At 37.9% G+C, this 15,191-nt stretch overlaps 1 protein-coding gene across 1 annotated transcript in view; it reads right to left on the bottom strand.

Annotated features, from left to right (window-relative positions):
* Positions 1-15,191, bottom strand: part of F5 (coagulation factor V) — a 76,425-nt gene that overhangs the window by 37,129 nt on the left and 24,105 nt on the right. The window contains exons 4-8 of the mRNA XM_043485556.1: positions 10,791-11,003; positions 9,439-9,582; positions 6,621-6,842; positions 5,229-5,394; positions 124-301 (exon numbers count right to left, since the gene is read on the bottom strand). Of these exons, the coding sequence (XP_043341491.1) occupies positions 124-301; positions 5,229-5,394; positions 6,621-6,842; positions 9,439-9,582; positions 10,791-11,003 (923 nt within the window). The remainder of the gene's footprint in view (positions 1-123; positions 302-5,228; positions 5,395-6,620; positions 6,843-9,438; positions 9,583-10,790; positions 11,004-15,191) is intronic.

The following is a 15,191-nucleotide window of genomic DNA, read 5'->3' as shown; positions in this document are numbered from 1 at the left end:
AGAATTAAAACCACATTTGAATTAAAAATTACATGGTCATGTTAAAAAAAATAAATAACCAGTACTTATAATCTGTTTTTCACTTTTCAAGTTCTCCCATGATTCTGTATTTCTGTTACTTACTTTCAGTGTATCTCTGACCTGGGCTCTGATAATAGGGCCCAAGATCCCATTTCCTTTGCTACTGGGATCCTCCAGGCGTTTGGTGAAGGAGTCATCTTGGTACTGTTTGTAGACAACCTTCTTATAATGTTTTCCAATTCGGTTTGAGAAATTATCCAAATGCAGAGATCTGTATTTTCTTAAAGTGAAATAAAGTTTAAAAGATTAGTTTTCTCAAGTAGAGACCCCAATAGGATGGGGGGAAACCCTTATGTTTAGAAGTTCTGCTCTTGAATTAGATAAAATGCTAGTTTTCTTAGGTGGGGGGGGGAAACCCTAATGTGATTTGCAAACTCCTGATATCTTCTCTGTAGTTGGAAAACTGGAAACCTCTGATCTGTCTCCTCCACCATTGATGAAGTCATAATCTTGGTTAGAAGCAGCTACTTACATCTTCCTATCTCTCCGGTTTCTAGAGTAGCGATCTCTGAAAGGTCTACTTGGATGAAAGGAGAAGATACATTATGAATTTTTCTTAAGTATGTCTTATCACTTAATTTATAGTATCCTATTGGGGTAGGAGGAGAAGGGGGCGACAGAGGATGAGATGGCTGGATGGCATCACCGACTCGATGGGCATGAGTTTGAGTAAACTCCGGGAGTTGGTGATGGACAGGGAGGCCTGGCGTGCTGCAATTCATGGGGTCGCAAAGAGTTGGACACAGCTGAGCGACTGAACTGAACTGAACTGATAGGCTTTCCTAAGGGCTCCCATGGTGGCAAAGAATTTCAGTGGTAAAGAATCTGCCTGCCAGTGAAGGAGATGTGGATTTGACACCTGGGTCGGGAAGATCCCCTGGAGAAGAAATGGCAACCCATTCCAGTATTCTTTTTTTTTTTTTGGTCTAGGCATTTATTTATTTATTTATTTTTTCAATTATTTTTACCAGTTGGAGGCCAATCACTTCGCAACATTGCAGTGGGTTTTGTCATACATTGACATGAATCAGCCATGTAACTCCATGGCTGATTCATGTCACTCCAGTATTCTTGTCTGGAAAATTCCATGGTCAGAGGAGCCTGGCAGGCTACAGTCCATAGCGTTGCAGAAGAGTCAGACATGACTTAGCGACTAAAAACAACAAACAATTGGCTTTCCAGGTATTTCTCCATCTCTAAAAGAACACATTCCCACTCTAATAAGTTTCTACTGTCTTTATTAACATAGTTCTGTACTGTTGGGCTATCCCTTCTACCATCCACCCAATCCTGGTGCCAACTGAAAACCAACTGCCTTCACCCGTCTTCTGTAGCTACTGCAGTAAATGATTTGGGGAAGTAACATGAGCTACTTTCCCCCTTGGTCCTTTTTATTGCCTTTGTTTGCAAAAGCAGATTCCATAATAGAGTTTATCCATTTTATGGATTTATTCTATACAATAAAAAGCACTGATTGCTGCTACAGAGTTTTGGATTTTTTTTTTCCTCAACCCCACTTCCCTGACTCTTCCTACATTTCCTAGATACTCATTTGTATTCATTTCAAGTAGATAATCCAGAGCATTTTTATGCAAATATGACTTGCAGATATAACTATTCTTATCCTCTCATGCCTCTAACAAAAGGCAGCTATTTGCATATTCTGTACCATACCTTGAATTTTTTGTTGCACTTTCCGGCTTTATTGAAATATAACTGACAAATGTATGTATCTGAGATTTACAACATAATGATTTGTATATGAGTATATGAGATTACCACAATCAAGCTAATAACCACTTCTGTCACCTCACCTAGTTGCTTATTTTTTAATTTTGATAACACTTAAGATCTACTGTCTTAACAGATTTCAAGAATATAATACAATGTTATTAACTATGGTGTTACTAGCTATAGTTAATATACTATGCTCTATATTAGGTTTCCAGAACTCATTCATTTTAAAACTGAAAAACTGGTTATACTTTGATCAACTTCTCCCATTCCCCCTACCCCCTCAGACCCTGGCGACCCCCACTACACTCTCTGCTTCTATGGGTTCAACTTTAGATTCCACATATGAGATCATGCAGTATTTGTCATTCTGTGTCTGGAATATTTCACTTAGCCTAATGTCCTGCAGGTTCACCCATATTATTGCACATGGCAGGATTTCCTTCTTTTTTAAGGCTGACTAATATTCAATTGTATATATACACACACACACACGCACATACATACACATATGTATCTCCACTGATAGGCACTTAGGTTGCTTCCGTGTTTAATCTGTCCTGGCTGACACTGCAGTGAACACGGGAGTGCGGGTAACTCTTTGATGGTATTACTACATTTCCTTTGGATGTATACCCAGAAGTGGGACTGCAGGATCATACAGTAATTCTATTTTTAACTTTTTGAGGAAGTTCCTTACTATTTTTCACAAGTAAAAGTGTTCGTTGCTCAGTTGTGTCTGACTCTTTACAACCCCATGGACTTCCAGGTTCTTCTGTCCATGGGATTCTCCAGGCAAGAATACTGGAGTGGGTTGCCATTCCCTTCCCCAGGGGATCTTCTTGACCTAGGGACTGAACCTAGGTCTCCTGCATTGCAGGCAGTTTCTTTACTGTCTGAGCCACCAGGGAAGCCTGTTTTCCCTAAAGGCTGCACCAATTTATATTTTCACCAACAGTATACAAGGGTTCCCTTTTCTCTGTACCCTCATCAACACTTGTTACCTCTTTTGCATGCTAGTCAACCTCATAGGTGTGAGGTGATATCTCATCAAGGATATGATTTTTCCCTGATGAATAGTGACGCTGGACACCTTTTCATATACCTATTGGCCATTTGTATGTTTTCTGTAGGGAAAATGTCAGTTTAGGTCCTTTGCCCATTTCTTAATCAGGCTATTTTTGTTTGTTTCTTTTGCCATTGAGTTACATGAGTTCCTTTTATCGTGTGGAAAAACCTGAATGAACTTTTTGGCCAACCCAGTATTTTGGCTATTAACCTGTTCTCAGATACTTGGTTTGCTGCTATTTTCTCCCATTCTGTAGGTTATCTTTTCATTTTGTTGTTTCTTTTGCAGAAGTTTTTCAGTTTGATGTAGCTCTACTTGTTTATTTTTGCTTTTGTTACCTGTGCTTTTGGTGTCATAGCCAAAAAAAATCATTGCCAAGACCAGCATCAAAGAGCTTCTCTGTTTTGTGATCTTCTGGGAGTTTTATGGTTTCAGACATTACATTTAAATTTTTAATTTATTTTTTACTTAGATTTTGTACATGTTGTATGTAATAAGCTAAGGGTGTAATTTTATTCTTTTGCATGTGAATATCCAGTTTTCTTACCATCATTTATTGACGAGACTATCCTTTCCCCATTGTGTCTGCTTAGTGTCCTTGTCGAGGATTAATTGACTGTACATGCATCTATTTATTCTGAGCCCTTACTTCTGTTCATTTGGTCTATGTGTCTGTTTTTATGATATTATTATGCTGTTTGATAACTATAGCTTTGTGATGTCATTTGAAATCAGGAAGTGTGATCACAGTTTATGATGATTCCAATATGGTATTGACTTCAGTTTACTAACATTTTGATAGCTTGGCATTTATGTTCATCAGGGATATTGGCCTATAATTTTTTTCTTACAATGTCCTTATATAGCTTTGGTATAAGAGTAACGCTGGCCTTGTAGGATAAGTTTGGAAGTGTTCCCTGCTCTAATATTTGGGAAGAGTTTGAGGATTCATGTATGATATACTTGTGAAGCCATCTAGTTCTGGGCTTCTTTTGTTTCAAGGTTTTTGATTACTGATTTGATCTTCTTACTTGTTACTTGTTGATCTGTTCAGGTTTCCTGTTTCTCTTTGATTCAGTCTTGGTAGAGTGCATGTTTGTAGGACCCTTTTCCCTTTCTTCTACTTATCCAATTTGTTGGCATATATTGTTTGTAGTAGCCTCTTGTGTTCCTTTGCACTTCTGTGGTATCCCCTTGTTGGGGGATACAAGTAGGGGAATCTGCTGTTCTACCATCTTGTTTCCTTGACTTACTAATTTAAAAATATCTCTTGGAGAACTTTTTATATTAGTATAGAGAGAATGTTTACATCCTTTTTAAAACATATACCTAGTATTCCATTGTATGTATATACTCATATGTTACTACTGAAGGACATTATAGGTTGTTTCAGGGCTCTCCTGGTAGCTCGGATGGTAAAGAATCTGTCTGCAATGCAGGAGACCCAGGTTCAATCCCTGGGTTGGGAAGATCCGCTGGAGGAGGAAATGGAAACCCACTCCAGTGGGTTTCTTGCCTTGGAAATCCCATGGAAGGAGGAGCTTGGTAGGCTACAGTCCATGGGGTCACAAAGAGTCAGACACGAATGAGCGACTGTCACTTTCATAGGTTGTTTCCAAGCCTTTGCTACTACTAACAGTGCAGCCGTGAACATCCTGTGCATACTTCATTTCACCTGTAAACAAATATATGAATCTATATAGTAAATTCCCAGAGTGGGGTTGCTGGGTCAAAAGATATATGCATTTGTAATTTTAATACATACTGCCAAATTATCTTCTAGAATGGTTTTCCAGTTCACTCTTCCACCAGTAATACATGATAGAGCTTGTTTCCCACACTCTTGCCACTAGATTATATTTCATCTGAACTTGTGAGTCTGATGATAGGTGAAAAAATAGTATTCCACAGAAGTTTATTAATAATTTGCATATTTCTCTTATGAGCGAACTTGAGTATTTTTCGAGTGTATAAGAGCTATTTGAATTTCTAATTTTCTTAATCCAGCTCTCCCACTTCCTAATCTATAAAATAAATAAGAGCTGTTTCTAATTGTGGAGTTAAAGCAAAGCTCTTAGAAAGGTTTACCACACTGCTTGGCAATAGAAAGCATTCAACACGTGGTAGCTGCTATTATTATTGTTGTTGTTCCTATGACTGTAGTTATTATCATGCTGAGTTCTCTTGGTGAGTATGGAATAATTTCAGGTTGACTTGAAAATGAAATCCAATACATGTATTTCCTTGAAAGCTGTCAACTCATGACATTTCACCCTATAGATCTAGGACCCTATAGAACATGTCATGAACATTTGCACAGTAGTAAGAACCCCTCCAAACTCACTTGTCCATGTTTGCTGGTATTATAGGTGCATAGTCCCAAATGACTTCCTCTGCAGCGATGAAGTATTCCCACCTCTTCATGTACCGCCTCTGGTCTCGAGTTAATTTCCTAGGATTTCTTGTTTTCTTTGCACAGTTTTTAATGTCTATGTAAGCCTGCATCCCAGCTGAGTTAGAACGTAAGGAAAATGGAAGAATTTAAAAATGAAAATCTTTTAAATAAATTTGTGGAAGTTTTCAATAATAACACTGAAAGTAGTACTTAGGAAACTTTTAAACACTTTGGTTTGAAACTATGTTAGTACAGTGAGGAAGGCAAGAGTAAAAAAGCATGGGAAAGAGAGAGAATGGGTAAGGGAAAAAAATTGGAATGGTTTTCCTTGTATTTTTCAGGGGAGGAAAATTTTGTGTAATTTCCAGACTCTTAAAACTTTATGACTTCGACCTTGTCAATTTCTCATTTTTCCTATCATCTGTTTGTAAAATTAAGATAATACTAATATATACTATATGAAATTGTAAAAACACAAAATGTACTTAAACTCAGTAATGTTAGTTTTATTATTTCATTATTATTTGAGACTCTATCTTCTAGGAATATTGTGACAGTTCATTACTTCAAATATAATTTTGACCACTCAGTATGAACAAAAACTGAAATGATCCCAGAAGTGTCTCTTTTTTGTATGTCTTGCTTTTATACACATTATTATGGTAACACAATGATTTCCTTTAGTGATATTTACTTTTATGTACAGGAACCCTCCTCCTAACAGTTTTAAAGCAATAGAACATTATTTTGTTTACCTGATACCATATAACAACCTAAGCTGATTTTTTTCCCACCAGGATTCACTGATGTCCTTTAAAATCCTCAGCTGGTTCGATTCTGTTTTTTTTTCCATTCAACACACATCCACTGAGTTCCTCTGTGGGCGAGGCTTTGTGCTCATTTTGTTATGAAAGACAGTCTTTTCATGTTAAAACTTTTTCACTATCTATAACTTGGTCTTTCTATAAATTTACAGAAGTTTGACTGGTTCCAACATCTACTTCTTTTCCTTTAGCTGCATATTGAATACCCCAAGAAAGAATATCTGCACATATGTTTTTTGTTTCCTTCCTCTTTTCTCCTTTCAAGGAAATAGAGATCTTGTTGGCTTTTGCACCATTTTTAAAAATCTTTGTCAATTTTTCTACTTCCTCCATCCCCAACTAACAAGTTATAAGTCTAAGAGCAAAGTATCTAAATTCTGTTTTCGAGGACCGAGAAATGTTATGTCTGGAGCATGGGCAGCTTGTAAGGAGAAAGGAGAATGGGAGAGTCAGTGCCAAGGTAGGAAGAAAGAAGGATCCTACATTCATAAGTAAGACTTGTGGAAGAATTTCTTGCCTTGAAAATGTTTAGGGATGAGAGAAGCTATGGTCCACCTTCCCTCGGCACTCACGGTCATGTTTGCAGTCGCGGACGTGGCACTGACGAGAGTGAGGGCTGAGATCTTACGATGGTTCTGCTCCAGGACCTGACCATTGAAATGGATGGAGAACAGTTCTGGCCCAGAGCTCATTCCAATCAGATGCCAACTGATGTGGTCATGGGCACAGACTGTTACATCTGAGGGAGAGATGGGGGCCAACACAGGCCGTCAGCAGTCTGTGATAAAAGAATTCACTCACCAGATACGTTTTGAGCACCTGCTTTGCATCAGGCCTTGTGCAAGGTTCTGGGGGTATAAACACTCCCACTATGGTACCTTCCCTAGAAAAGCAGTCATCCAAGTCATGAGCAAACAAGCAGTCACAACTCATTGCAATAAGTGGTGCTAAGAGCCCAGAGATGGGGGAATGTTAGCTCAGAAACACAGGGACTGCTAAGATCCAAGGAGAGATGCAAGTAGGTGACCAACACTCCTGGTTTACCAAGGACAGAGGGGTTCCCAGAATACAGAACTTTCAATTTTAGAATTGAGAAAGTCCTGGGCAAGCCTGAGTAGTTGGTCACTCTACAACCAGCCTGGGCTCAACTGGAGTTGCCAGAGCCTCCAATAGGGCTGAGTTTAAGGGCCAAACCTCCAAAAGGGCTGAGTTTAGGGGTCAAGTTTAAGTGAAGATGCTTTAAGTAGTTTATACTGTTTCTTTGGGCTTCCAAGGTGGTGCTAGTAGTGGTAAAGAACCCGCCTGCCAATGCAGGAGACGTAAGGGATGGAGGTTTGATCCCTGGGTTGGGAAGATCCCCTGGAGCAGGGCACAGCAACCCATTCCAGTATTCTTGCCTGGAAAATCCCACGGACAGAGGAGCCTGGTGGGCTACAGTCCATGGGGTCACAAAGAGTCAGACACGACTGAAGTGACTTAGCACGCATGCACTGTTTCTTTACCCACTGATTGATTATTTTAATGACAAGGCAATGAGTTACTCTGTCAGTTTTAGGATCTTGTTAATATGCAGTGGGTAAATCCTCATTATACTTGGTCACTGGGAGTGTTTCATGGATGGAGTAATGAGAACTGAGTACAAAAGCTGTTTGGCTCCTTCTTTGCCCCCACAGTGACCGTGAAAATGCTAATTTGCTCTGCAGGAGATTCCAACCTTGGCTTCTATCCTTGGCTTGGGTTTTAACTTTCAGATCTATAATCACTTGATATTAGATTGTGGGGCCATGAATCAGTCCCTCACACAAAGAGGGGCTGAGGGCTTCTCTGTTTTAAACCATTGTAACAAGACCATTTCCTGGTATCATTGGTGAGAACAAGAAGTTGGAAGGTAGGAGGCTTTGGTGGAAGAATTTATCTGTCTCAAATCAATGCTCATATTGGTTTGAGCCTTTTATACATCTGTATTGGCATTTATTATAGTTTTTCAAATTATACTGCTCCATAAGGCAGTCTAACAAGCATTAACTTTTCTATTTCTACTAATGACATTTCCCTATGTCGCCCTTCTTAACCCCAGCTACTGTGTCTTTTTCAACTATAAGTTCTTAAATTCTATGCCCACATAGAGTTATTAATTGCTATTTTTTTCATATGGGTTACTTTGGCTTCTTCTCTGCATTTGCACAGACAATTCAATCTGCCAGGACATAGATACAGTTTCTCTTTTGACCACTCCCCTTAAGGCCCATAGTACTAGACATGCTATGTTATCTGTAAAAAAAATTCTTGAGTACCCTCTGTACCAGGATAGATGATTAACCCATTTTTGTAAGAAAGTACATTGAGACAGTTAACTGCCCAAAAAACACACTAAGGTAGAGAAGTGAACAAGGTGAGGTCAGATGTGCTCAGTTAACTAAGTTTTTAAACTCTGAATCAAAACCCAGGGTCATGTGAGTATAAAGACCTGACCGGGAAGATGGAATCAAATGAAATGGAACACAATTTAAAAGCAATATCCAGACCTCAACTCTTGACACGTTTTATTTTTAGTAAGAGAAGCCACTTGTGGTTTTCAGATATATAGAATAGCTTCTGAGAACCTTAGTGCTTTGAAGCATAGTTTATTTAATAAAGTAATATGTTCACTTCTCCCATTTTTCCTCCACAGGATCTTTGATTCTAGTTCATTTCTATCAGAGAGAAACAGAGGTGGTTTAGATGGGGATCAATTTTTTTTCTCTTAACAATAGTTATAATTTGCTTTTTCACAAGAGTCTACATGCAAATGAAGAGAAAAATATCCCACATGTCACTGAATATTACTCATTCATCATCTTTTGCAATGCTAGTAGTATTTTCATATACTGGGTATTTCTCCTAGTCTCCTATTCATCTTCACTGTAAGTGTCTTTATTGTGTTCTTCCTACTGACCTTTCCTGCTAGGGATTGACCTTGGATTCTGTCCTCTAAGGCTTCCTCTCTGGAGGAAGGTATGGTTACTGTGCAGCAGGAACCACACAATTCACTGAAGAAGACCAAGCTGATATCCTGGAGGTCTTTGCAGGTGAAACCTGCTCAGAGCACAATATCTAGTAAGATCACTTGCTTCTCTTGGCTTCTAATTTGTCTGTTGTACTTGCTAGTTTTTGTGTGTTTTTTTTTTTCTTTTGTTTTCAAATAGGATAATAAAATCTTGAAAACCACTAAACTAGGTTACATGACCTTTCAGATCAGGAGTTAAGAAAAAAATAGTATAGTCAACTTCCCTAGGGCCTAGGGAAACAATGGGACCAATGTTTCAACTAGTTTTTCAACACAGCCCATATATTACCTGGTATCGTCCCATTCACATAGCCATTGACTGTGTACATTAAGGATGATGTCTGATTCCAGCTTTTACTTTCATCAAACACAGCAAACATCAGTACATGTTGCTTGTCAAACATTTTCTGAATTCCATCCTTGGTTAGGGTGCCTGTGAAAAAAGACATAGTTTTAATAGCATCCAAGTTAGAAGACTCTAGCTATTCCTAGATGGCAGTGTTGTAGATAAGCAGCCAATCATACCGATGTCTACTGTGAGACATTCTTATAAAAAATAGCATCTATCAAGTGATAATGATTGAACGCTTATTAAAATCCTGGTACCACCTTGTTTCCTCTGACATCTGATAGCCTTGAGGAATGGGACTTTAAAGGTACATTTGATCTGACACAGAGAGAAAACATTTGATGACTGTTAAGACTTTAGTAAAAGTAGCCATTTCTTCCAGTGTCAATAAGTCCCATAGCTCATAGGTCCCATGGCTTATCTGGTAAAAGCATCACACTCTAAGTTTAATAGAGCCATCTTGCTAGTATCTGTAATGAGACATAGAGAATTGGTTGAGAAGGTCAAGATTAATCTATTCTCATAACAGAAAAAAGTGCAGCTGATTATAAAATGAAATAAGAGACTTTTATAAGTTTAAAATCTTTTTCAGTGTCGTCACAGTATCTTCTGTATACCAGGCAATGAAAATATGTATTTGTGTAGTGAATAAATGAATTAGGAATGTTATGTAGGTTTGGTATGTGTATATGTATAGACAGACGGTGAATCCATCATATTGTTTCCCACAGTGAAATTTGGTGTGGTTGTTTATTTTAATAAAAGATTGGATAAATTCTTTGGGGCAAAATAATCCAAGCTTACTCGTAAAAAGCCCAGCCAATGAAATTTTTTATAAAATCAACTGAGTGTGTTCAAAACCTACCACCCAAAGTGTTTTGCTTGTTTACAAGAAAGAAACTTAGAGTTTTGTGTATTTATAGACCAAATTGCCAACCCAAGCCTCAGGTATATTTGTCAAAATTCTTTCCAAGGACTCTCAGCAGAGTATATAGGCTGCTGTATACTTTCGAAAAGACTTGGCCTTGAGGTAAATGTTACAGATCATATGGGCATGGCAGCAGAACATACTCTCAGACAAAGATTTACTTGGGAGAGATTCCCAGGACCAAGATGAAGGAAGGATTGAAGACAGAGAAGATTCCACCCTTCAAATACCAGTGTCAAACTATGATCTGGTTTCTGCACCCTTCTCTTCATTTATGAAAAGATCCCAAGGCGCTTTCAAACCTCATTTCATGATAGTACTCCTTACCAATCCAACATCTTTGTTGTCGTTGAATTTTTTTTACCTTTCTTACAAATAAGCAGAGGTCCAATCAGTCCAGAGTTGAAGTCCTCTACGAGATCTACATAGGAGTAATAGATGTGTGTGAGGCATGGAGGATCATCGTGGGTGGGCCCACTGTCCTCACTGATACTCCACTCATAGGTATATTCTTGGCCCGGAGCTACAGCATCATCCATCTTCTCCATGGGGAGTGTGTGGTCAGAGTAAGACGCACCTGGAGAAGTAAAAGCCATGAGAACATTTGAAGAGTTTCTGAGAATTACTTTTTCACTACTTTCAAATCTGCGGGAACATAAGCTTTCAATGAAGATGTGCCTTTCTATAGTAAACCTTCATTATGTGGAAAGATTCACTTAGATCCACTTCTTTGTGTAATTATGAAAGTTCTGAGTCTATGGTGATCTGAAGTGAACAAGAAATGTTACTAGTACATTATTTAAAGGCTAGCAAATTAATTTTCCAGTGTGTCTAAATAATTATTATTTAAATTTAATCAAAGAAGTGAGTAACCTTTGATCAGGAAATCATCACAGAATATGAGGATGGGCTCTATCTTCTCTATGATGCTTGACAAGACAGCCAATATTATAAAAATTCTTAAATTTTTTAGTGATGTACAGTTGATTTATAATGCTGTGTTAGTGTCTGGTGAATAGCAAAATGATTCTGTTACATATGTATACCTTTTAAATATTATTTTCCATTATAATTTATTAAGGATATTGAAAATAGTTATCTGTACTAGACAGTAGGACCTTGTTGTCATATTAATTTTATATATAGTAGTTTGTATCTGCTAACCCCAAACTCCTAATTTACTGTCCTCCCACTCCCTTTCCCCTTTGGTTACCATAAGCTTGTTTTCTATGTCTGTGAGTCTGTTTCTATTTTGTAAAAATGTTCATTTGCATCATATTTTAGATTTTCACATACAATTGATATCATATATTTGTCTTTCTCTGTTTGACTTAACTTCACTTAGTATGATAATCTCTGCGTTCATTCATGTTTCTGCTGATGACACTGTTTCATTCTTTTTTATGGCTGAGTAGTATTCCATTGTATGTATGTATCAATAGATAGATGTACATATACCACATCTTTCTCCATCCTGTCAGTGGACATTTAGATTGCTTCCATGGCTTGGGTATTGTAAATAGTGCCTCTATGGATATTAGGGTACATGTATCTTTTCATATTAGAGTTTTATCTGGATATATATCCAAAGTAGGATTGCTGTATCATATGGCAACTCTATTTTTAGTTTTTTGAGGAACCTCTGTTGTGTGTTTCATGGTGGCTGCACCAGTTTATACTCCCACCAACAGTGTAGGTGGGTTCCCTTTTCTCTAAACCCTCTCTAGCATTTGTTAGTTGGAAACTTTTTGATAATGGCCATTTTGACCTGTGTGAGGTGATAGCTCATTGTAGTTTTGATTTGCATTTCTCTGATAGTTAGTGATGTTGAGCACCTTTTCATGTGCCTATTGGCCACTTGTAAATTTTTTTGAAAAATGGCTATTTAGGTCTGCCCATTTTTTGACTGTTTCTTTTTTTTTTTTTTTTGTCATTGAGTTGTATGAGCTGTCTATACATTTTGGAAACTGCAGATATTTTTGCAAATATTTTCTCCCAGTCCACAAGTAAGATATATTCAGTCACCTGTTAGCATGGGTGTAAGTACATTCACATCTACTTATATACTGTTTCACTCTGTATTTCATGTCTTCTTTCCAACTGATGCCACTCTGAGCCCTTTTATCACATCCCTACCATCTGATTATCCCAATTCTTTCCCCAGAGTCTCAAAGTCTAGCAGTCGAGTTGTCCTTGTGATTCTGAAATGTATCTACCCTGTGAAGTTTACATGCTTTACTTCAGTCCTTTGTGTACCTAGAAGGCCCACCAGTAAGACTTTCATGTGTATGCAACTTTCCATTCTGGTGGGAGATGGGGGAGAATATAGAAATGGTCTTACTTATTGAAGAAAGGGAACTGTGGTGTTCAAGACTAAAAGCAGAGCAGAGGGTTGGGTGGCGTTTTCAGCAACAAAAGGAAGATGTGGCCAGAGATGGAGCAAGTGAGGACAGGAAGGGCAGAGATCGATGTCGGACAGCAAGAGGGAAGAGCAGTTTCTTCTGAGGAGTTCCTCATTTAATTAGGTGACAGTCTCACATCATCGACTGGTACCAGAATTTCTCTTTGGGATTCAGTTATCTTTGTTTAGTACAACAGTCAATAAATTCCTTGAGGTGGAAGGTAAGACCATTAGAGTGTAAATGTGAGTAGAAACTAAGGATCAGAGAAAAGGGCTAAAATGTTTAACATGATGGAGCCAAAGGCCAGTGGAAACTGCTCTAACTGAAAAGACTGTACTTTGGGAAAACAAACGGTTAATTTCTTTCCTTCCCCTCCCCCTTCCCTGTTCTTTTTCTTCTCTTTATTCCTCCTCCCTTCTCCCTCTCTCTCACCCTTTCATCATCTTTCCTGAGGTATAAATTACAAACAATGCAATTCACCAATTTTAAGTACAATATTTGCTAAATTTGGATAAATATGTATAGTTCTATAGCTACCATGACTATGGAGGGCCAGAACAATCCCATCACTCTAAGAAGTTTCCATGTACCATTTGTAGTCAATACCTTCCCCTACTGTCTGGACGCAGACAACTGCTGATTTGCTTTCTGTCTCTATGTTTTGCTTTTCTGTGTTGTCATATAAATGGAATGACGCATCCATTTTGTTTGATTTAATTAGTTACTGTGATATACTTCCCATCATTTACTTTTTATCTTTGTTTTTAAAGTGGATTTCTTGAGTTCAGCATCAAGTTGGGTGTTGCTTTCAATTCAGTCTTAAAAGCTGTCTCTCAGTTGTGGTGTTCTTCCCATTTGCTTTTAATATAATTATTGATATGGTTGGGTTTAAATCTATCATCCTGCTATTGTTTTCTATTTGTCCATCTGGCTTTTGTTCATTATTTTCTTTTCTTTCCTAACTTCTTTTGGATTAATTGAGTATTTTTAACGTTTCCTTTTTACCTCCACTATTGGCTTTTTAGCTTTACTTTATGTGCAGTGCCCTTCAGTTCACAGCATACAACTTTAACTTATCATAGTCTACCTTCAAATAATACTATACCATTTTACTTATATTACAAGAAACTTGCAACAGTATATTTCCATTTTCATCCTCCCAGCCTTGTGCTGCTTGTCACCTCCATTTTACTTCTACATATATAATATACCCCATCATAAATTGTCGTTATTCTTTGCTTAAATTTAGATAATCAATTATCACTTAAAAACAAGAAAAATTTTTCTCTATACTTATCCATTTCTGGAACTTGTATTCCTTCTTGTGGCTCCAAGAATCTCTCTGATACAACCTTTTTCTGACTAAAGCACTTCCTTTAACTTTTTTCCCTCTGCTTTGCTAATGAGAAATTCTTTCTACTTTCTTTGGCTAAAACAGTCTTTATTTTGCCTTCATTTTAAAGGATATTTTTACTTGGTATAGAATATCAAGTGGACAGACCATCCCCACCCCCCTTATCCAGTACTTTAAAGATATCTCTGTCTTCCCTGGTGACTCAGATGGTAAAGAATCAGCCTACAATGTGGGAGACCCCAGTTGGACCCCTGAGTTGGGAAGATTCCCTAGAGAAGGAAATGGCAACCCACTCCAGGTGGGATTCTCTTGCCAGGAGAATTCCGTGGACAGAGGAGTCTGGCGGGCTACAGTCCATGGGGTCGCAAAGAGTCAGACACGACTGAGTGGCACACACACAACTATCTTTTGGCTTGCATTGTTTCTAATGATACGTGCTACTGTTCTATTTTTGTCCATCTGTGACATTTTCCCTCTGTTTTGAACATTTTTTCTTCATCACTGGTTTTCATTTGATTATGATATGCCTTGTTGTGCTTTTATTCATGTTTCTTTTTGCTTTTGTCAAGCTCCCTGAATTTGTAGAATTATGGTTTTCATCGCAGTTGGAAAGTTTATAGCCACTATTTCTTTGAATATTTTTTTCTCTCTTCCTTTTCTAGGATTCCAATTAGTTAACCCCTGAACAACATGGTTTAAACTGTGCAGAAACATTTACAATGTTTTTTTTTTCCCCAAAAAAATATCTACTACATTACAACATCATTCATGGTTAGTTGAATCTGCAGATGCAGAACCACAGATAAAGAGGACAGACTAAAGTTACACATGGATTTTCAAATATGTGGAGGGTCAGTACCCCAATCCGTACATTATTTAAGGGTTAGCTGTACACATATGTCAGATCATGACTGAGCAACTGAACTGAACTGAACATATATTCGCTCTTTAGATTCTCTTCTCATATAGGTTATCCCAGAATATTGAGTAGAGTTCCCTGTACTATAGA

The sequence above is a fragment of the Cervus canadensis genome, chromosome 13 (assembly GCF_019320065.1).
Source record: "Cervus canadensis isolate Bull #8, Minnesota chromosome 13, ASM1932006v1, whole genome shotgun sequence".
Taxonomy (NCBI): domain Eukaryota; kingdom Metazoa; phylum Chordata; class Mammalia; order Artiodactyla; family Cervidae; genus Cervus; species Cervus canadensis.
The sequence above is the reverse complement of the archived record's forward strand: the minus strand, read 5'-3'. Positions and strand labels throughout refer to the sequence as shown.